The following is a 23,819-nucleotide window of genomic DNA, read 5'->3' on the forward strand; positions in this document are numbered from 1 at the left end:
ACGTAGCTAAATTCTACTGTAAAACATTAATATATTTCTGTCACAATTACTTTGTTAAACTGAACTTTTATTTTGACAGGTTGCCGTGAAGACCTTTGAGTTTCTGTGTTTGTGTTTATATGATATGATAGATTTTGTCGAATTAAACGGTAAAATGCTCATGAAGTGAAACCGCTCGTCTGCGCCAGAAAAATTAAGGATTCATATTTGTTTGCGGCTTAATATTCACAGACACTAGTATATATATATATATCGCGATTTGATTTAAGTGTACAGACCTACGTTTTATTTATTCATCAAAACTTTGACAAAGTCCGTGACATTCTGCGTTATGCAGTAGATTATGTTTTTATGACTGCATTCCATCTGCGTTTTCCACATCTCGGAAATGAAATACATTTTTATGAAAGTTATTCAGTCAAGAATAGTGAGTGATTTTTTTTTGGTCTTTTGCTGTTTGATTAACATTAAAATGCAGACAGCAGCGCAGGAGGAATATTACATTATAATCTTGGATTATGCAGCAGACATTATACAGCTCAGTGCCTTCACGCAGTGACCATCGGTCTGTTATCTGCCTTTTTAATGCTATAGCCGATGGTTGTAAATTGGTCAAAGATCAGTCGATAAATATCGGCGGCCGATTAGGGCTGGGCAATATGGCCAAAATTTCATATCCCGATATAGCTCATTTGATATCCCGATAACGATATACATAACGATATAGCAATTTTTCTGTTAATTCAGTTTATGAATAGTCTATACAAAATTGCAATGTGGAAATGCAGTTTGAAATGATATACAAAACAAATAAAGGTAGTATGGACTAAATTTTTATTTTATTTAGAACCTTTTTTTCAAGCAAGACTGTTGGTAAAGTTAACACCTGCCACTAAAATATTTCAACATATAGCAGCAGCCAACTTTTAACAGTAACACCACCCAGACTTCTCTTGCAGCATCATGTAGGTGTAAAGATGTTTCCAAGTAGTATTCTTATAGAGCGTAAAAGCCTGTTGCAGCGTTTGTGTCTGGAGTTTGTTTTGAGCGCTTATGCCACCACTAGACGCTGCTTTTGCAGTTTTTGCTCGTTGACTCTCTCTGTATTCTTTTTCGTGGTTCTTGCGCAGGTGATAAAATAAATTAGTAGTGTTCAGTGTTTCCCACAGATTAGAAACTAATTTGTGGTGGTGGGCGGGGAATTTGGGGTTGGTGATTGGCACAAATATCGATTTATTTCGATCTTGATTCAGTATCAATTCATATGTATATAGCCTACTGTACATATAAGGAAAAATAAGTTTGCCTTTTTAGCACTATTTCAAACTATTTTAAATGATATTTGCTCACATTCATTAATATTCACTTGTGTGTGCTTGTATAAGTATCATTAAAAATATTAGGATGCAAGTTATTAATGTTTTAAAATTTCACATTTAAAGAAATCTAGTGTTTGATCATGTCTAAATGTATTCAAATGCAAAACCTAAAAATAAGTAAGCAGTTATGATCTGCAATACTTTTTTTGAGCAACTAGACTAGACACATGTATATTGATTAAAGAGCCACACAGACGAGATCAGAGAGCACGTCGCCTCTGGCTTTAACTGTTATGCCACATTAGCGCCAAAACGCTATTTATTGTTTGAATTCCGTATTAAAACTTTTAAAAATGTAAAAGCTTAGACTTTGCTTTATAACGCACTAAGCAGGTTTGGCGTTTGAGAGCGAGAGACGCGCGTGAGTGACAGAGAGACGCGTGGAGGGAGAGCAGGGAAATAAAGTGCAGCTGAATGCGCTGCGTGTTTTAAACAGGGTAAAAAAGACAAGAAAAAAAGAATAAAGACGCGCAATATGTGGCGCACCGCGACGGATTAGTCTATGTGTGGGAAAAACTGAGTGATGGAATCCGTTGTTGGCACTGGGAGCCGGCAAACTTTACAAACAACTGTTGTCTGGTGTAAGTCGGTCTTCTTATATCCAAACCACGTCCATGCAACAGAAGTCGCCCCTCTTTTAGGTACAAGCTCCTCAGTTTGGGTTGGCTGGTCATCTTGTTGAGAATTACCCTGGTCTGAACCGCGTCTACTACCGTCTTCCTCCATGTTTGATTATGTATTGCAGCGTGCATGGGCATGCCGTGGCGTGAGGTGCATCTTGACGTAAAATTCCGCCGTAAACGCCTTATCGTGGCGTAAACGATAGAGCCTTATATAAAACGATAGACATTTTCTATCGTCCAGACGATATATTTCGTCATATCGCCCAGCCCTACGGCCGATACATCGGTGCATTTTGTGACAAAACCTAGAAGTTTTAATGTTTAAGGGATTTCTATATTGCATTTAAATAATAGTGATCATATTGTGACTGAAACCTCAGCCGTGCTCAAAAACCAGAGAGAGCCGTCTCACTGCTTACTTCTTTCCTAATCAATCCTAGTAAGACAGTATCCTGCCTGACCATCCTGGAGTCTCTTAAGCGACAGACCTGAAACGCTCTACATAGAAAGCACCATACAAACAGCCCCTCGGTACAGGAGACTCGTCTTACAATCGATCCCCCAAGAGAACAACATTGCCACAGTATTTTTCCCATTCATGTCTCCCATGAGGATTTGAAAAGTCTTTGCTAAAGCGTTATCAGCCAAACGAGCCAGCTATGAGGTGAATCAAAAAAAACACAAACTTTGATTTGAAGCCATTTCCATTATTTGAAAAATGGGCAAAAAAATGTACACGACTGAGAGATTTTAAGATGTTGTAAATACAGTGGCATATTGTTTTTTTGTGCAAACAAAGCGCTCGTTTCACTTCATAAAATTGAGGTTAAACCACTGGAGTCACGTGGATTACTTTAAATGATGTCTTTACCTCCTGGGGCTTGAAAGTGGTAGTTGCGTAAACTGTCAATAGAGGGACAGAAATCTCTCAGAATTCATTAAAAAGATCTTCATTTGTGTTCCAAAGATAAACAAAAGTAATACGGGTTTGAAACGACATGAGGATGAGAAATTAATAACAATCTTAATTTTTGAGTGAACTATCCCTTTAAAAGCTTAAATGGGGCAAAGAACTACAATCCCATTAAGCACTGCAAATGACAATGAAACTAAAAACAATGGCGAAATACAATACTATTGATTTAAAGATGTACGTTTCATATATAGAAACAATATATTTTACATTTATTGCAGAATATGCATATACAAATATGTATGCAGTCTGAGAGCATAGGAGAGACTGACTATGCAGTGCTTCATGGGAGCGGGCGATCTCTAAAGAGATCTTTTGGCATGATTTGTTTGTTTTGATTCTCTGACTGGTGAGGAGATTTCTTTGCAGAATTGTGGGTAATGTAGTTTTTCACCAGGAATTTCACTGTTAAAGACAAATATTCCAAAAAAGCAAAGCTAAAATAATGCAGGCAGATATCTTCAACAATAGCATATAACATCGATTAACAGCCTCATAGCTCACAGTAGGTCTGTCTTTAAAGGTTTACAAGTTATCGTTAAAAATAAGTTTCCCTATGGAGAAAAAGGATGGGAATTTTTCCTCCTGGAAAACGACTGCTGCAGAGTCATGTTGCTGAGCTAATGGTGAGATACTTTGATAAGCACAAAAACTATTTTCAATTAAATTGAACTATTTCTAGCAATATTTTTCACCTATTTTCTTTACCTACGCAACGAAACCTAGGGCAGAAATATCTTATCAGAAACAAAACAGCATAGCTCTATAGCTTATCTCCGGTTATTTATGATATAATGTTATTTTTGACTTCCCTGATGCCATAAACTTTGTGTTCTAGAAGAACCATAATAATATAGAGGTCACACAATTGAAACTCTTCACCGAAACCCATTTGTAGTTGAAGATTACAGACTGCAGATTGAATATTACATTACTCATGCCAACACAAAACATCTTTAATTATCATCTAATTATCCACCCGTTTCGGAGTTAAATGTTATGAGTAATGTGAACCGTTAAATCTAGGTCTGGCTAAAAACGACTCGAAACGAGGACTAAAGCAAGTACAGGAATGCAGACGTCCAATCTGAATTAACGGTGGCTCATTAGGTGAACACAAAGGGGCTTTTAAAAACAATCCAAGAACACACAAACGCACTCAACACCCCGTCTCCTGCACCCAAAAAGAAAAACAAATCTTGTGTTTCACAGGCCGGGGGCCTGACAGCGAGACTATCCTCTTCTGACTATGAGAAACACAGATTACACACTGACAAAAGGCCTAGAAACAAAAAGAGCGATGCATCACTAGCACTTTTTTTAAACCTGATAACCAATATTGATGTTAAAGCGCAATAGGGGAAAACAGTAACAGATTATGCAAGGCTGCATGGCGCATGGTCACAAGTTGACAAATTACATGGACATGAATCTTACTTTATATGAATGTATATGAAACTGCATATTTTAGACACTGGGACAGGTCACCATTTCCTTTAAGGCAAGACACCAAACAAAACCATTGGGGTTGTTTTCATGCACTGGTCAATTTTACTTTCATAATGTCTTCATTGGAGTGGTGGAAAGAAAACATCCAAAATACACATTAAAGTGTTTATTTTATTACACTTAAAACTGTCTTAAACTGAGTTTTTCCTCCTGCACTGGATCAGAAATCTCCACTTCAGTTACACAGACTTTACGGTTATACATTCTGTAGGTTTTTACAGAGGGGGCTGTTCATATATTATTCTACATCACATCATTATAGCACATTTTATTCCTAAAAAACGTGGTAAAAATTGCCTATTGATTTATGACAAAGAGATATTCTGTAAAATGCTTCAACTCGAACATGCCGACCAAATGAAACAAGAAATGTGAACCTGGCTTTATCTAACGTTCAGACTTCTGTGCAAGGAATGTATGCAAATGAGTGCATATTTAAATGCATTTAAACATAACATCTCAGAAAACCTGCAATACACAGTACATGTCTTAATGTACTGTGATTAACCAACTGGGGAAGTATGGTGATGGTGTCTTGCCTTAAAGATAGGGTAGGCAATTTTCGAAGATTTGGCTTTGAAAGCATAAGATCCCACCCTCCCTTCAGAGTGTCTCCAAAGCCACGCCTCCTCCAAAACACATGAACGAGTACAGCAGAGAGCAAAAGCAAAGTGTTGTTTTCGATACGATACTGATACTGATACTTTCATGGCTAGTATCACCGATATCGATACCGATACGATACTTCTAAACTGAACTTTTTAATTATTAAATTTAATAAATTATTAAAATTACTAAGAGTAAAATGGTTAAAGAAACATCATATTTGAAAGGTATTTTAACATTCAATATGCGTTAATTGCAACTTATTAGATCATATTCAGGGTTCGACATTAAGCTTGTTCACATGCTTGTCCTTTGGACAAGTAAATCTTTCATTCATTTGTCTGGTGTGTTGTAAATAAAATTTATTCTGAAGCAATATTCTCACCAGTGTTCAATCAGCTTTGACATATTTGAATCTGCATATTTATGTTATTTTTACCTTTTATAAAGGGCATGTTCCCCCTAATCTTATTAAATATAGGCTATGCTTCAGCTTTCCTTTTATATTCTTAAATTTGATCAATAAATTAAATTAGAAGACGACACTGGCTGTTACCAATTAAATTAAATAATTTACACTGAAAAATTCCAACTGCATTAAATAATGTTATGAGATTGTAAAAAAAAATATATATATATATATATATATATATATAAATAAGAAAAGTTGGAAAGAATGTTTAAACATGAAACTAAACCGCCAGTAGGTGGCGGCAGGTGACCGTCTTAATGAGCGAGTCATTGAGTCGATTCGTTCAAACGGCTGATTCATTCAAGAATGAGGCAGACGTTTACGAACAGGTCATTGAATATTTGATTCAACCGATTAATTCAAAAAGCGGAATCATTCAGTAACACACTTTTGCGGTGACACGCATTCTGCTGTGATCTTTGTTTGGAACTATTTTCGCTGCAGAAATAAAACAAAAACACTCAATATTGCATCTAAAATATAAGTGACTTAATGTTAATAATTGTTAATTGAACTGTCATATGAAATCCACTTGTCCTGAACAAGAGTTAATGTCGAGCCCTGATATTTTTGTTTACAAATGGCTAAAATACGTTTATTTGTAGTGGTAACCATGGAAATCTACAAATACTAGTTGAACTACGGTCACTGTAGTAAAAAAAAAAAACAAGTGTTCATTTTCACAAGGGACTGCCAGTGACGGGATGTTGCATTTGCTTTTGATGTTGTTTTTATTCTGATATGATTTATATTAGCATTAGTTACAGAATAGAACATGATCAATATCAACTTTTAGCATTACATTTAAAGAGTGTATTTGCACTATGCAGGCTACAATTTCTATTTGTTTAATGTGAAACAACTGATGAGTATTGTTCTGGGGCCCGTTCTTCGTACCTCGCTAACTCAGTTAGCTGGATTTGATTGTTGACGATTTGGCATGATCTTGGATTGTTTGGTTCTTCGAAGCTCATCCTGGACTTGCTGTCATAGCAACAGGTCCGTAAGCTTAAACCTGCTCGGGAGCCGCTTATTTCATGTAAACAGGATTAGATTGCATCTTGAGGTGATACTGAAAATCTGTCCCAGCCACTGCTACTTTATTACAAGAGTGCATTACTGAACCAGGGGCAATAATAATCATTTTAAATAATAATATAAAAATGTTATATTGTATATGTATATGAGAATGTATAATGTTGTGTATAATACTATAGACAGCCACTTGATTGAGCGATTTATTTGTGATGGAATAATTACTTTATACAATTTAATTTTTATTGGTTTACACACATGTTGTACAGTTAATCTGAGCCGTGCATTAAGTGATCACGGATATTATGGGAGTGGCTTGATGCAGCGCAAGAGAGGATAATTTGATCTTGACCCATAAGAAACTTGAATACTGTCACGTTACAAATCTGCATGAAATTGAATTAAAAATTAAATTACAACATTGAAATAAAAATGTAAAGGGTGTACAAATACTGTATAAAATCGTGAATATAAATAATTGGTAATCATGTTAAAAAAAAAACATTTATCATTTATCTATTATAACTTTTGTGTTGGTTTGGTTGTTTGGCTGTTTCCTTATAAAGGTTCAGAAATTCGTGGGGTTTTTTTGTGTAATTTGTCAAGTTTTTTGCCAGGTGGCTTTTTAATTATATGATGTCATTACGTTGCTGTCTTGACGCCAGCCAATCGCTGCATTGCTGATCGTGGTTTCGAGTATCGATGCATCTGCCCTCTTTAGGGAAAAAAAGAACGCTCAGTAATCTTAGATCATTTAATCCAGATATTTTAATCCAATCCGCAAATTCGTTTGAAGAACCAAATTAGCCAGAGATCAGTTATCATGATTAAAAGATCTGGGATCTGTCAAATCATCTTAGATGTATTAAGCGAGGTACGAAGAACGGGCCCCTGGGCTGCGTTTCCAAAAGCATCAATGGTTTCTTATGATAGTTCTGGGAAACGCAGCTCTTTTTGAATACAGTGTCATCAGTGAGCGAACGCTCTCTCTGTGATTGACTGGTTCTGTCTTGCAGCATTTGCGTGCGTTCAGATGAGCAAGAAAATAGTCCTATTCTACACAACTACTATTAAGTATAGGTTATTTGTATTGCATACATAAAATAATCTCTTTAAATTAACAAAATTACCGGAAGAAAAAAAAACACATTAGTATCGATACTTTTCGATGCTCACATTAGTATCGATATATCAATACTTCATATCGATACGCCCATCCCTACTAAACTCTGCATAGCATGAAACACACTGATGACGCGTGATGTCTGCGCGAGCAGGTGCGCAGAGATATGTAAAAGCATCCGCTTCCGAATGCAATGATTGGACAAACATTTTAAGGTCCTACACCTTCCACAGACGAGAAATATACATATAACTACATTTCGACCACTTAACTTAGTGATTGCTATCAGGATGAGACTTTCAACCAGCATAACAAAAAAAAAAATCTGGAACAAATCACCTACCCTAAAGTCGTTTTAGATGGGGTAAATGATGCCACACTGTCTGCAGGACACTGCTGTCACTGCTTGAGTCATCATGCCACCTTTCCATCCTTTTTATTATTTCTGAAGTAAAAAAAATTAAACATACCGAGCACTTTAGTGTAATTATCAACCGTCTGCTCGGTTCAGAAACCAAGACCCCCCCCCCCATCATCTTTGTGGGTGTATCAACAAAGGGGTTCGTGATAGTGGGCGTATATGACGCATAGGTGCTTTCAGAGCACGTGCTCACATGATACACATTCATATTCAGGTCAAAACTACTACATATATTCCCATCATAATTGCCAGACAACACTATGTCTACTGAAAGGATTAAGCACGTGTGATTAAAGTCGGTTCACGGGCAAATTGTATCCTTGTCTCATATTAAGGCATAGTTACCCACATGAAAAAATACTGTAGTATATTATAGTAGAATTACTCTAGTAAATACTATAGTGTTTTTGAACCGTACTATATACCACAGTAAATTAACAAAGTGTAGTAAATACTATAATATACTACAATTTACTGTAGTATCTTTACTATAGTATGGTTCAAAAACACTTTAGTATTTACTAGAGTCATTTTACTATAATATACTATAGTGTTTTTTCATGTGGGTATGTATCTTACTTAACCTGTATTGAATACAAATGTGATTTTAGTGACTGTTATAGTATTATAAACACTTCCCATCAGATTATGCATGCTCTCTTTAGCCCAAAGGGTGGAAGAAAACACACGTTTAGTATGTTAAGTTAATTTAGACTGAATGCAGAAGACATTGCAGGGCCACAACAACAGCAGCTTTCCACCTCTCATATGGTCTTTGTGTTGTGGAAAACGCTGAGTTTACACACTGTTCACCTTCACACATGCTTTCCTCCGCAGTCACGGAACAATGAGCAAACGCTGGGACAGGTGGGAGAGAACAGAACAAGACATTTGAGAAGGAAACACAAATGTGTCAGAGTCAAAATGGGCTGCGTCTCAAAACCTAGCCAGCTGCCTTAGATAGACTGTGTTTTTAGGCAGGATTTTTGCGCAGATTTGGGGCTATCCTGCAGCCTACACATGTCCAGCTGACTCAGAAATTGCAATCTAGGAAGGTAGCACACTAGGGTTTGACACACGGCCACTGTATACCTGCATTGCCGTAGGATTTCGCCAGCAGCCACCCGACACTGGCGCAGATTCTGGCTCTGCTCAAGTCGTACTGATCCAACGGCTTTATGTCCGGGACCACAAAAGTCTTCCTCATTGCATTCGAGTCCACCATAGCGGGTCCAAAACAGATGGGCCGGGAAAACAGAGGAAGGCGATGCGGTGAGGAATGAAATAAAAAATCAAACGGTCATCCTTCTCTTTCACGCGACCACAGCATTGGGACTGTGAAAGGCCGATATTTCTGATAGCGTTCCGGCGAAAAAAATAAAGTAATTTACAATTTACTCCTCTCTAGATCTTCTCTTCGTACATCCAGTATAGCTGGCGGGTGTATATGGATGTTTTAGTCTGTCCGGGCGACAGATTCAGCGATATTCCAGGGGATGTTTCACTATTTTCGACCCCGCTTCAGAGTCCACATCGCTCTAGCTGATACGCTCCGGACTGATTTCCAGGTACTCCATACTCCTGTCAATCAGCCTGCCGGGCGTCCAATCAGGTGTCAGAATGTGCGTTTGAGGGGGCGGGGCTAAGCATGTGAACTCAGGCAGCAGGTAGGAAGGCGCTTTAACTCATGGAAACAGGTGCAGGACAGGTAGAACTTGCCCAGAAGGGTGCGAAGAGGAAATATTAGTCATTATGAACAGCGTAATACATCAAATTGGCACGGCATTACAAAGCTAAACCGAGTATAGTGTTAAAGGAATAGTTTGAATTGTTACAAACCTGTATGAGTTTCTTTATTCTGCTGAACACACGGTTGATGGTCCCCATAGTATTTATTTCCGACTATGGAAGTCAATGGGGACCATCAACTGTCTGGTTACCGACATATCTTCTTTTGTGTTCAGCAGAAGAACGAAACTCGTACAGGTTTTGAACAAGTTGAGGGAGAGTAAAATTATGACAGAGTTTTCATTTAAGGGTGAACTATCCCTTTAACTGCAAAAGTTTGGGAGGATTTTCTAATTCTATACATGTCTCTGAAAGCCCTATTTGGTTGCAAAGTTAACTAGTGGCCTATTATTTTGCCTCACACACACTAATGAGCATGATGTGGATATTTAATAAGAAAATACTGCAACAAACGTATGTATTTAGGCCACGGCATAAACTATAGACTTTATCAAACCCTCTTAATAACCAAAACAATGCAAGCACTTAAATGTACTTTCACAGAGAATCGTTTAGAAGTGCAGCTGTGAACAAACCTAACAGAGGACAGAATTCACTGAAGGTCCAAGTCACATGATGTTAAAGAGACCACTGCTGTAACTTTGTAAGAAGATTAACTCTCCGAAACATTGTAATCTCATTAGGTAGGAATGGGACATTTATTTTTCCTCATTCTTTGCTATTTCCATTTTCATTTGTAGTAGAACCGGCACTCTAAATGCACTGCTCATTGCCAAATCCTTATTAATATAAACAAAAAAAGCCTCAAAAACTTTTAAAAGACTAAAATGCACATCCCATTACACACAAAATAAGAATTAAGTGCAAAAAGAAAGTTTAAAGAGACAGTGACCATTGACCAGATGTGCCAAATGTTTGTTTTTGTTATTACTGAAACCACAGCATTCGGATTCAACAGCTCCACCCATGAGTCCATGCAATTATGGGCTGTGCCTTCAGAGACTTGGCAGTATTGCAATCTGTTAACAAATGATTTGCAGATGTCATGCATGGGGATTGTTCTTTTAATATACAGTAGTCAGGGGGGAAAGTGTGCTTTCACATTTTATCTACCCAATGTCATAATGAAAACAAATTAAAAGCATACAAATGCTGCAAAGTGTGACACCATGTGGTCAGAATTGGTATTGTAGAAAGTAATTTACATAATTCACATCAGCACTAATAATGTTCTCTGTTTCTTGGTTACTGAATCTAGGTGTTTGGCAATAATCTGTAAAACTGCAACAAATTCAATCTTCCTTTAGACCTCCGAAGACAGCATTCGGGACAGACTTCTGCTCCAACTGGACTTCTGAAATGACACGCATGCAAATAATCAGCAACTGTTCAAAGATTGATCATTCAAAATCAAAGTGCTGATGAAGTGTTAGGGTAACTATTATGTTTGGTCTGGACTAACCATCTGGTTCCCCATCCTCTGCATCCTCATCTTCATCATCAATGTCAATCTCATCTGGATTGGCTTGTTTGGCCAGTTCGGCGAGTTCACTGCGAGAGGTGTCACTTCTGTACAAATCAAACAATTGTCAAGTGATGTAAATAGCACAATAGAAACTTCATTTCCAAAGAATTTCCAGAATCGTTTAAAGCCTTTGAGCCGGGCTTATGCTCTGATTGATTTGTGTAGCCCGCCTCAGAAATGGGGCGCAGTACATACCTGACGAAAAGGATCTTGTCTTTAGGTTTGGGTTTGTCCTGTTCAGCCTCTACAGCCAGTAGCTGAGCCTTCTGCTCCAGCAGCCTCATGTCATCCACTCCGCTCTGCCCCGGAGCAAGATCTGACACTGCAACACGCAAGCAACACGTTTACACACACACGGAAAAACGTATATGCTCTTACATAACCTCAAATTGTGGATTACTCCAACACCCATTTACTTACCACTTTCTCCTGTGGTAAGAAAATACATTTCACATGTAAATATAAATTGTCTTTCTAGAAAATAACAGATTCTGCACCATTCTCAGATCCAGAGTGATCTCACTAGAATAGTATATAAATAATACTATTTAATTATGTATATTTACATATACTTCGAAGATTTTATAGTTATAAACTTGAGTACTTCAACTTAAAATGTAGTTGTTTTCTTAAAGTTGACTAATATATTTATATTTCATATTATTTCAGCCTTATTTCAATTAATGAAAGCAGTTTTTGATTGTTTTCAAATTTAGTTAAAGGGTTAGTTCACCCAAAAATGAAAATTCTGTCATTAATTACTCACCCTCATGTCGTTCGACACCCGTAAGACCTCCGTTCATATTCGGAACACAGATGAAGATATTTTATGTTGAAAGCTGATGGCTGAGAAAGGCTTCAGATAGGCCTCCATTGGCATTCAGTCCATTTACACTCCCAAGACCGATAAAAGGCACTTAAAACGTCGTTACAAAGTCCATCTCACCACAGTGACTCTACAATAATTTTACGATGCGACGACAATAGTTTTTGTGCGCAAAAAAAATAAAAATAACACCTTTATCCAACTTGTTCTTGTCTTCCGTGTGTGCCTCCACGACGCATGCGCGAGAATATGACGCAGATCCGGCGTTAGGTAATCCATGAAATGCACACTTTAGTCCCATTTTGAGAACTACGCCGAGACCTAAAGCACGATCAATGTAGAATCCAACAGCTGAGATACGCGCGTCTTCCTCTGCTTGTCAACAAATCGCTTCTGGGTCATGTGTCCGACGCCGGATCTACGTCATATTCTCGCGCATGTGTCGTGGAGGCACACACGGAAGACAAGAACAAGTTGGATAAAGGTATTATTTTGATTTTTTTTTTTGCGCACAAAAAGTATTGTCGTCACATCGTAAAATTATTGTAGAGTCACTGTGGTGAGATGGATTCTCAGCCATCAGCTTTCAACAAAAATATCTTCATTTGTGTTCCGAAGATGAACGGAGGTCTTACGGGTGTCGAACGACATGAGGGTGAGTAATTAATGACAGAATTTTCATTTTGGGTGAACTAACCCTTTAATTAAAACTATTCAAGTTATTAGTGTGGAACTGTTTTTTTTTATATATTTACATTTATGCATTTAGCAGACTGTTTTTTATATATAAAGCTACACTACAATACTCAGGATGACTAATTGATTCTTGGGATTTAAGAATCGATATCGGTTCATCAAAATGAGAATCGATTAAAATCGAGAAATCTATATTTTTTTACCCAGCCCAACTATTTATCTAACAGTTTAAATGTTTTTTCATACATAAAAATACATAGAGGGATTTTAGGAAGTGGGTCCCTCATATTTGGGGGTCCTTGGCAGTGTTAATTCTGACAGCAAATTTTGATTTAGTTTTAGTCATAGTCTTTTGACTAAAATGCCATTTAGTTTTAGTCATATTTTAGTCACCTGAATTGTTTTTAGTTTTAGTCGACTAAATCTACAGTAGATTTAGTCTCCTAAAATCTAATGAGTTTAGTTATATTATAATACATTAAGCATTTAAGCATGTTGTTAAGCAACTAAACACCAGTGGGCGAGGCTTATTGTGTGATGTGCAAAATGATTTATCAATGTCTTCCTCTAGAGGCAGTTATATGAAAATCTATTTTCCTACCTGACGTCAAAGATCGCACATTACTCAAATGAACCATTTTTTGAAGCTTGATTACATAATGGCTTTTTTTTGTTTGTTTTTTTACGAGGACGTCGTTGAGCTATGAAACTTGCAGGATGTTTTAATGCTACGAAGACCTCTTGCATATCAAAAGCTCAATTTGATTTTTCATGTCACAACCCCTTAAATTAATGAAACTTACCCGTTCCAGTAGCATTGGTGGTTGCCTTGAGCATCTGTGAGGACATGAAGTTGACTTGTGTGTTGTATGTGGCCTGCACACTGCGTTTAATCCGCAGCATCTCACGAATGGTGTCCTCATTACCATGGCGAATCTCAAACTCTTTCCAGGTTTGCCAGAAATGAGCGGTCAACTGTTCGAGAAATGGTATGGGAGGGCATTCAAAATCCAGTATCACAGACAAAATGATCAAAGTAATGTGGAACAGTACGACAAAAACCTACCCTGGGATCACAGATCTGAGAGCAGTAAGAGTAGATGGCTCTCGCTCTGTCAATTTCTCCAAGTTTGCTCTCCATGTCAGCGAAGCGCAGGCACATGTCTCTGGCGTGTTCATCTGGCAGGACCTGCACCAAACCAAATTAACTCATTACAGCACAAAACATGCTATAAATCCTGATATATTTTGAAAGCGATAACCGCCGAGTGATTTACCTCAATGGCTTTCTGATAGATGGCTCTTGTGTGAGTGACTCCATAAATCTCTGCTGCCCGTTTGATGTAGATGTTGAACATTTGATGGCGCTCCTCTGGGTCTACAGCCGCAGTGGCTCTCTCATACACAGCCATGGCATGTCGCGCCAGACCGTACTCCTCTTCCAGCTTGGCGTACAGCAGGTAGATCGCTGTTGACAACACAAATTAAATCAGGGTTTTTCCAAATAATAGATTAGAGCTGATCAAATGGATTCTAGATTTGATGATAAACAGTTAGTCTTAATCTTAAATGAATGCAGTTAATCATATTATTTTGTGTTTTCTAAATGATTACTTTTGGCATATTTAGCAGGACACCTATCCAGCGCTTGCTCAAACAGATCTCGCGCTCTCTCCAGCTTCTTGCCTCCATAGCGGTCGATGAACTTAGTGAGGTACGTGTTCCAGATGTCATGGACATTAGGCCACTTAAAGAGGGCAATGCCACGCTCATATGCCTACAATCAAAATTAAATCCAGATTTATTTATCAACAAATATAATTTGATAAATAAATAAACAGGTTTGTAAAAGCGACAATAAATAAATTCCCAAAATAATGAATAAAACAGAAGGTTATGATAAATTCCATTACCTTGAAGCTATCTTCAAAGTAGTTGTGTTCTTCAAGAAACATGGCATAGTTAATGATGATCTGAGGTGTGGCGATGCGGAGGTCAATAATCCGATCATACACCGCCTTTGTGGACTGACAAAAGCAACAATTCCATTAACATACAACACAGCAAGAATCCAGCTTGTTATGTATGGGGGGGGGGGGGGACAGCAGCATACCTGGAATGTGCCAAGACTCTCCTCCAAGTCTGCAAGCATGGACCAAACTTTCAGGGATTTATATACTCGATTCTGCACCGGTTCTGATGCATCAAAATACTCTGCTTTTCTTGAGGGAATCGCTGTTGCTTTCTGAGAAGAAAAAGACAAAGTTTAATCTCCCTGATCTCCAACTAAATTACTTATAACACAGAAACTGTGCCGCAAAACGACTTCAAATATTATAATATAAAATAATTAATAATAGAATTCGTATATTAACAAATGTTATCTTAAAAATATTTAATTAAAATGCTAAAAGCAGTGAAAAATCATTATGTACAGTATTGGCCAAAAGTGATGTTTTTAATGACCCTACAAGTTCAATTACACCATCAAAATATAAGGAAATTATTTTATATTTTTAAATATGAGGGAAGAACAAAACACTAAACTTGATTAAGGTATTTATCTGACAAATTTAGCACAAAAAAAAAGAAGCAAACAAAAAATGAATAGAAAAACAAAAAGCATACATCGACTACAACGATCAATATTTTATTGGTTCACTCTTGTTTTTGCATGTGTTCATAATTTTTTTGTATGACAGCCTGGTCAAAAATATGTCTGCACAATTTGGCGTGTTTCATTGGATTGTCCAAATAAAACAAATGACTCCAAGCATAACTACGCAATATGCTTACAAAATCTTTATCAAATTCATAATAATATTTTAATAAAGGGAGAAATATTTTCTGCTTTAATTTGTCCCCTCAACAACCCTTTATTGACGAACATAGTTTTTGAAACTTCTGGAATCATGAGATTGCGGTTAATTATTTGAATCTATTGACACTTCTAGTTTATGTTAATAGCAGGTTTTACAGCAAGCAGCTTTATCATTATTACAGCAGAAGTAGAAGAAATATCTCTGAATCAAAAAAGGTTGGGAACCGCTGCACTAAAGCACTAGTGGTAATGTGTGACACGTGGTAGTTCTGTCTCTTACCCTTAGTATACGCAAAGCCTGGTCATAGTTCTCATGTCTCAGCTCCATCTCTCCATACTCACACCACACCGCAGCAAGATCATCCACCTGTTTGTAGTTCACCTTTGTGGCCTTCTCAAAGATAGTCCGAGCCTTGAAGTTCAAGTGAAATACTTAGCCATCAGTTTACAGTAAAGAGCCAACAAATGATCAACAAAGCACATGGGAAATGTCTTACATCATCTAGCTGTTCGTTATCCTCATAGAATCTGGCGAAAGACACCCAGAGATTGTGAGGCTTCCCTGTGGCTTTTATAGGATCTACTGTTTGCACAGCCTCTGTGTATGTGTTGATGATCTACAGGAAAAAGCAACATTGGATGTGTAAATCACACACAACAGTTACATCGAGACAAATATCGCCTGGTTTGTCGATGATGTAAATGACGTTTCCGACCTGTCGAGGTTGGCCCTCGTAGAGTTTGACTCTCTTGTGCCACTCGTGAACGTTGTGAGGGTTCTGACGGAGCAGCACACTGTTTAATAAGAGCGGCCGTCGAGTTATCAGCAGCTCAAAACGGGCCAATCGTAACTCCAAATCAACGTCTTCTACAGTGGGGAAATCAGCATTTCTGTAAGACCGACCAGGCTTATTTGCTATAAGGTCTATAAGAAAAATCTCTCACCATCTTCGTCTTGTCCCAGTTCAGACGTGGTCTCCATCTTGGCAGCGATCATACTCTCTTCAAACTGCGCATAGCTGTCGAAAACCTGGGTGAAGTCTCGCACAGTGACTACGGTTAGGATGGCTTCCTCATATACATCTCGAGCCTTGAAAAAACAAACAAACAAAAAAACAGGATAGTTAACAGTGGCAACCTGTGCGTGAAGAGGGCTAGTATATTCATGAGTCTAAGAGTACGTTTACACAACAATGTACTAAAAACAGTTAAGTTTTTCCGTTGCGTTTTTCGCACACAGAAGACAGCGTTGTCGAAACAATCACCGTTCACACGGATCCACAAAAATGACTAAAACCGCTGTATTATCCATGCCAGGCCAGGAGATGGCACTAGCTATGTTTCCATTCAAAGTTGCGAATGTAACTTGTGCGCGAAATTGCAATATCGCATAAAACATTTGCGAATAAAGCACCATTTCCATCCAGTGAGTCAAAGAGAACATAATCATCACTTCCTGACAAACTACCACCAAAAAATCCCTAAGAAACATAGGAGAAGCCAACATTTATAATAATTTTAGTATATATAATAAATTATTTGCGTCTCGGAGAAACTCAATAAACTTGTTGTCTTGCTTTCAGAGGCAGATGCTGCTGTTTGGGAAGGCAGTCATGCAAGACAGTTCTAGGAGGGAAATATACCGAGCATCTTTGACAACAGACTTCTGAATGACCAAAACAGCATTTCAGATGCTTTGCAAACAAGATTTTTCCGCTGGTTAGTACAGTTATGCTGGTTAGTACAGTTATGCTGTTACATTGCGAAAGTCACATGATTTTTTTTTATGCGCATCGAGGAATTTAATCGGTAAATACATTTCCATCGTAGTTTATGCGCATGTTTTTGTATCGGATAGAAAATGTATTCGACTCAAAAGAGCGCATACGTGTTTTTTATGCACATTTTAAAAATTTATGCGCATCTTGCCGTTTCCATTCAGCATTTTTTGATGCGATATCCCAAAATGCGCATAAAATAGGTGGATGGCGCCTATAGACTGAACATATGATACGCATGCAAATGAAGTCACCGTTTTCACAAATTCACGTTTTTGTAGTTTACGATAACAGTATTGTTTTCAAAAACTTGCGTTTTTAGGCCCCCAAAACGCCCCTGTGGTGTAAACGAATCACCAAAACGTATTCAAAGTTTTCAATCTTTAGTTGAAAATGGTGTTGTGTAAACGGCCCCTCAGATTTTACAGTTTTACCTTCTCAAAGTGTCCACTGCGGATGTAGTAGTCAGCCAGAGAACACCAGAGTCTGCCGAGCTGGTCAGTAAAGCGGGTGAGACCTCCTCGGATAATCGCTCCCACGTTTAGTGAGGTCACCTTGTCCGGGTTTTGTGAGATGAGGTCACAGAGCTCGTGCCAAAGCTGTAATTAAATTTTCAGGTTTTTATTTTTCATGTAAAAATACTTTGCATGGTGTATAATTCACAAATCTGAATTAATATGGACACGGAGATAGATGCATAAGATGATGATCTTAGAATGAAGATTGAATTAATCGATTAGGGACTTTAATAAATACAATTCTTATAATGACCAGTGTATTAAATGTTGATTTTTAATCCAAAATATAATTTACCTATTTTAGGACACCAAATCCAGATCCCCATTTGTGTCTTCAGCATGAATAATGCCAAAATAATTTAATAAAATGTGACCAATTTCATATTTTATGATACATAATTTATTAAGGAACCATTATTAAAATAAATTGTCAAATTCACTACTGTTCAAAAGTTTGGAGTTATAATACTTTTATTTAGTAAGGATGCATTCAATTGATGAAAAGTGACAAAGACATTTATAATGTTACAAAGGTTTTGAATTTTTTATTCAACCAAGAATGCTTTAAAAAAAGTATGGTTACGAAAATATAAATTAGTACAACTGCTTTCATCATTGATAATAATAATAATAATAATAATAATGAATGTTTCTTGATCCTCAAATCATATCAGAATGATTTCTGAAGGATCAAGTGACACTGAAGACTGGAGTAATGATGCTGAAAATTCAGCTTTACATCACAGGAAAAAAATATGTTTTAAAATATAATCAAACGGAACAGTTCCTTAAAAATTTGAAAAATATTTTAATATATTTCTGTTTTTGATCAAATAAATGCAACCTATATATACAATGCAGATGTTTAGGTGTACAAACTCAAATGTAAAACATGTCATTGGCTGACCTGATAATTGGACTTTCCCTCTTTAGAAACAAAGTTTTCATCATTGACCACGGCTGCTAATCGGAGTGCAGCTTCATCCAGACGTCCAACTGTACGCAGGTAGTCAATGTATTCCTCTGCATTCTCAGGAGACAACTACACACAGGACAGAGGAAAAGGAAGTCTGAAGAAATCTCTATAAATGAGGCAACAGCAAGAAGAAAGAAATCTAGTAGCACCTCAAAAAAATGTCAACTTAAAGCTGCAGTCCGTAAGTTTTGCCTCTGTGTCGCCATCTCTGTTTGAAACCAGCAACTGAGGAGTTATTATCTGTACGCGAGTTGTGCGTCGGCACGGCTCCACAGTGCGAATGAATCTAATATTTTGACAAGTAAGCACAGCTGTCATTCACCGCGTACTTCAGAATCACAGATCCTACATCTTGGAGAATAACCTAAATAAGAATTTTCACTTGAAAATATCATCTGGACAAGTAAGTAACATGTCTGCCACTTGTGGGAACAAAACATTACAATAAATCACGCTACCAACGGTGATTAAATCTAACGATCGCTCATATCACATCAAACCATGCCAATTATTATTATTGTTGTTATACTTTGTTCTCAAATTCTAATCAGTCTAATCTTTTGCTTTTGACTACGGGTGAATCTCCAGGCCTTTCTGGATTACAATCCGCCATCAAAATGATACGTTTAATTATTACAGCTGCTGTGAGAAAAGGCTAAAATGATCCGCTGAAGAACATGTGGTCCGCTTCTCACATGCGATACTACTACTAGCCGGACTCTTTCTTTATGTATACAGATGTGACGTAATGACGAAAAGACACGCTTGAATTTCCCGCGGAAATCCACCATTCCACTCTGATTAAAACACATTATTACAAGTTTACCGCTGTGAATGGGGCTAAGGTAAGGAGATAGTTTTGAATACTGATTTGTTGTAGTCTGGCTCTGCCCTCCTACGTACTTCCGTTGATTTTCATTTTCCTTCAGTACTCCTTCTGGGATTGCGGTATATTCTCTGGTTTTCTCCGGTCAAATTTTAACCGGTCCAATCAGCGAACAGAGGGAGTGGCTGAGAACGATGACGGTGATGTTGTGCGCTAGTTTGAGATGACATACGTCACAACCAGATGCAGAGTGGCTCTGGGCAGATCCAATAGTTTTAGGGCGCTTTCACACCTACCTTGTTTGGTCCGGATTTTCTGACTATTCAGTTTGGTCCGAATCAAAATTACAGGTGTGAAACCTCCCCCGTACCACGGTTAGGACCAAACAGACGAAATTTGGTCCGACAAAAAGAGGTAGTCTCGGTCCGGATCAAACTGAACAAAGGTTCGGTTCGTTTCTAGAGTGAAAGCATTTTCTGTATGGTTCGGACGTTCAGACCCTTTACAGGAAGTTCCTGTTTATGTTTAAATATTATAATGTTATTTTTAAATTTCATCTAGGCTACATTGATTATGAAAAGTGAAAAGATGCGCAATCTGTCAGAAGACAGAAGGTCACATGATTTTGAAAGAAATTTTGTATGATTTTGCTTAGAAAGCCTTTCTTTAATGTGAATTTCGTTTTGTATAAATTGTATCTTAATTTTAATCAACGTTTAATCTGATAATTGCCTGGATTTAATAAATAAGAAGCAAATAGTCTATAGCAGACAATAATCGCGGGAGTGATCACATGCTTTACACATGAACTGGAGCGCGTCTCAAATAAACCGAAACTCACCAGGCTACTTGCCTCACAAACATGAGAAATATGTGTATATAAAGCTTGAAATGTCCACTTTTAAACGTAACGAAAAGAAAATAGTCAAACAATGTGCACAGTTCAATAGTGGCAACCACGATATGCGTCCGTTCATTAATTCTTGTCAAAGACGCTGACGTCAGACGCACGTCCGTTTACAAACCAATCAATGTCCAGATGCAGCGCACATAGATGATGACGAGTGGACGCAAGTGTGTCATGTAAAGTTCTTTAGTGCGCTCACATAATTGCATTGTGAAACCAAACCAAAACTAACCGAATGTATAAAATGTATCAAAACATGAACTTCGGTTCAGACCTTGGTGCGGACTTTCAGGTGTGAAAACGCCCTAAACTTCTACAGAGTACTAGGGATGTGACGGTGAGGAAATTTTCCCACCGGTTAATTGATGTGTGACAACACCGGTAATACCGGTATCACCGGCGGAGGCTTTTAAATCACTAATTCTATCTAACCGAAAGTAACATGCACACGACCGCTCTGAACTGAAAACGCGCCAGTGTTGCGTATTCACACACCGTGAATGACAGCTCGTCTGTAAATGCGCGCTCTGTGAGGCCATGGGTGCGTCTCAATCAGTTCCCTAGTTCAGTAGTCAGGGCACTGATCAAGCATTGATCAGTCTATGATTGAGATGCACGCCATGAATGAATAACAGTTCGTCCGTAAAGCCTCGTTTATACTCGACGCGCCCGCACGAGCGCGAGGGTGCGCGCGGCAAAAAAAAATGCGCGCAGTCAGCGTAGCGGAGGCTCGCACTGCGGAGCCAGGCAAAAGTAAACAATGCGCTCTCTGTGCGGCCGTGCACATTTAACTTTCGGTTTTGAATTAGCGCCAATTCGGCTGCGGGTTGCTTGAATTATAGGTTCATTAGTCTATTATTTTTAATGAAAAACACAACAACAAAACAAATGACAAACTCCCTTAAATAGGCGCTTTTACGTTTCGCTTTGAAACCAAATCTTCCGCGATCATCTCCGTCAGCTCCTCACTCTTAAATCTGATGAATGACTCCTGCCGCTGCCGAGACTCCCGGTCGGATCCTGCTTTATTAAGCAGATACGTTCAGTTTTTATTTGTATTGTCTGTTCTCTAACTGAACTAAATTAATTTATTACTATAAAAAAATCAAAAAGACGGTGGGCGGTGCCACGGTGGGCAAGTGATGTAACCGGTGTTGAGTCTGGACACCGGTAACACCGGCAACACCGACTATCGTAGCAAGCCTACAGAGTACCCGCCTTCAAGAAAGTTAACACTTGTCAATGGAGAGTGGCCAGACCCTCTGTACAAATGAGTCTGGTAGGACCAGGCTAGGCTTGTTGTGTACTTGCTCAAATCGATTTTGGATCATTTTTAACCAAAAAAAGTTACGGATTGCAGCTTTAAGCAGACAATCAAGCATGTATTTGGTATTCAGCTTATCATCCGACCCTTACCTTTAGGTAACGACGGAAGACACGAATAGCCGTTTCTGGGAGAGGCAAGTTTCGGCCAAAGCGAAGATACAAGGGCCAGATGCGAGGATGCTGGGTAACAGGCAGCGCTCGCAACGCCCTATCGAACGTCCGTCTGCTCCGTGTAATTTTGCATTGAGACACCATGAACTGACAGTAGTCGATCCATAACCTCGGCATCTGAGGAGACGGAGAGGAAAAGAAAACATTCACTCTGCTATAAATGTGCAACCATCAAATCACACAAGAATCTTTGTCAAACAGTATACCCGCTAAATAAACATGAAAAAGCATGTCAACTTTACCTTATGCATAAACACAAGTGCTCTCTCATGACAGTTGTTCACCTCCTCATATGTTGGATCTGTGACACACTTGCCTTTCACCTGTTTCCTCCTCTCTCTCAGGTAGTTGTACCACAACTTGTAACTGACAGAAGACGACATAAGAAAAGAAACAGACATCATTTAAGTGTATCAAGCACACGGGTTCAATATAAGAGAGAACAGGAGGACATGTACCTGCCAGGCAGCTCTTTTAAAGCTCTTTCATAGATCATATTGAGCACTGATTTCTGAGCATTTTGCTTGTGCTCAATGTACCGCATCCAGCACTTGACTGAATATGGATTCCTGATGATTTCTTCTTCATAAGGCAAATCATCATCTTCCTGCACAATACACATGACTCTCTCAGCATGAGTTTTATGAAACATAAGATGAACGCAAGCTGGTTACACGTTATATAAGGGAACAATGCATATTTTGAGCAGAATCATATTTGTTCTAAACAACATATTGTCCCAAACGTATATGCTAACTACTGTTTCCCATCCAGCCCGTTATTAAAACATGACGTTAATCAATGCAAACAACAACAACACCCCAGTTGACGTTTGACAGGTAACAAATCACAGATGTTTCTAATTAAAATCTTCAGACATTATTTTTGTGTATAGTTATCTTATACTTAACGTAGTTAGCAAGCTAATCACAGCTAGCTGAGAACAGGCTCGGTTAAAAGTCACGAAACTTGACTTAAGAAACTCAAATACTTACGAATAAAACGTCCGCCTTTCCGCTAAGAGTCGGCATTTTCATTTGCCCGAGAAAATCCGCCTAATAATGCTAAAAACTCAGTGAAATTCTTGACAAAACAAACACTTTCTCAACGTGCTGAGAACGTTGAATACAAACGCCCCGCCCTTTCTGAGTGAAGTCGATTCCTATTGGCTGACGCGGACAGTACGGTGGCTTAGCAGGTTGTGTCAGAGCTTCTCCTCTAGGGGGAGCCTCCAGGGTTAGTGGCAGTGCGTTTTTGAATGGATGTCAATGGAAGAGAGGCTTCAGTACTCAGTCTGAATAACCTCGTTAAATGAATTGACATTTGTACGCTAACCTTCAACGTCTTTGCCATTATTCTGCAGTTTACAATTGTTTTTATTTTTTATTGCAGTAGACAATAATAGTAAACCACTGGTCTAGGCTATTATAGATATAGATCAGCCAAACCCTAGCAAAATATGATTTTCACCCTTGTGAAAAGTGTGCTTTGCACTTGTAGTGCAATAAAAAACTTCTTGCCAGATATATATTAATATTATAAGTAGGTTCCCTTACTTA

The 23,819-nt window shown here is 38.2% G+C and overlaps 2 protein-coding genes across 3 annotated transcripts in view; both read right to left on the reverse strand.

Annotated features, from left to right (window-relative positions):
- camsap3 (calmodulin regulated spectrin-associated protein family, member 3) overlaps window positions 1-9,727 on the reverse strand; it is a 57,290-nt gene extending 47,563 nt beyond the window's left edge. The window contains exon 1 of one of the 2 annotated variants that reach the window (XM_079828962.1): window positions 9,234-9,727. In XM_079828962.1, coding sequence (XP_079685088.1) covers window positions 9,234-9,366 — 133 coding nt within the window. In that variant the 5' untranslated portion in view covers window positions 9,367-9,727. The remainder of the gene's footprint in view (window positions 1-9,233) is intronic. The other variant, XM_079828963.1, reaches the window with a different exon arrangement.
- Window positions 9,728-10,351: 624 nt separating this feature from the next.
- Window positions 10,352-23,417, reverse strand: xab2 (XPA binding protein 2). Its single transcript, XM_079836077.1, has 19 exons — window positions 23,256-23,417; window positions 22,719-22,867; window positions 22,503-22,626; window positions 22,180-22,377; window positions 18,962-19,096; window positions 17,971-18,135; window positions 16,704-16,848; window positions 16,475-16,626; window positions 16,256-16,375; window positions 16,039-16,170; window positions 15,051-15,182; window positions 14,851-14,964; window positions 14,552-14,714; window positions 14,215-14,405; window positions 14,004-14,126; window positions 13,741-13,912; window positions 11,611-11,737; window positions 11,353-11,459; window positions 10,352-11,244 (listed from the first exon to the last, which is right to left on the reverse strand). The coding sequence occupies exons 1-19, from the start codon at window positions 23,295-23,297 to the stop codon at window positions 11,183-11,185; spliced, it is 2,553 nt and encodes an 850-aa protein (XP_079692203.1). The 5' UTR covers window positions 23,298-23,417; the 3' UTR covers window positions 10,352-11,182.
- Between the last annotated feature and the right edge of the window lie 402 nt (window positions 23,418-23,819).

Source organism: Gobio gobio (genome assembly GCF_949357685.1).
Source record: "Gobio gobio genome assembly, chromosome: 1".
NCBI lineage: Eukaryota > Metazoa > Chordata > Actinopteri > Cypriniformes > Gobionidae > Gobio > Gobio gobio.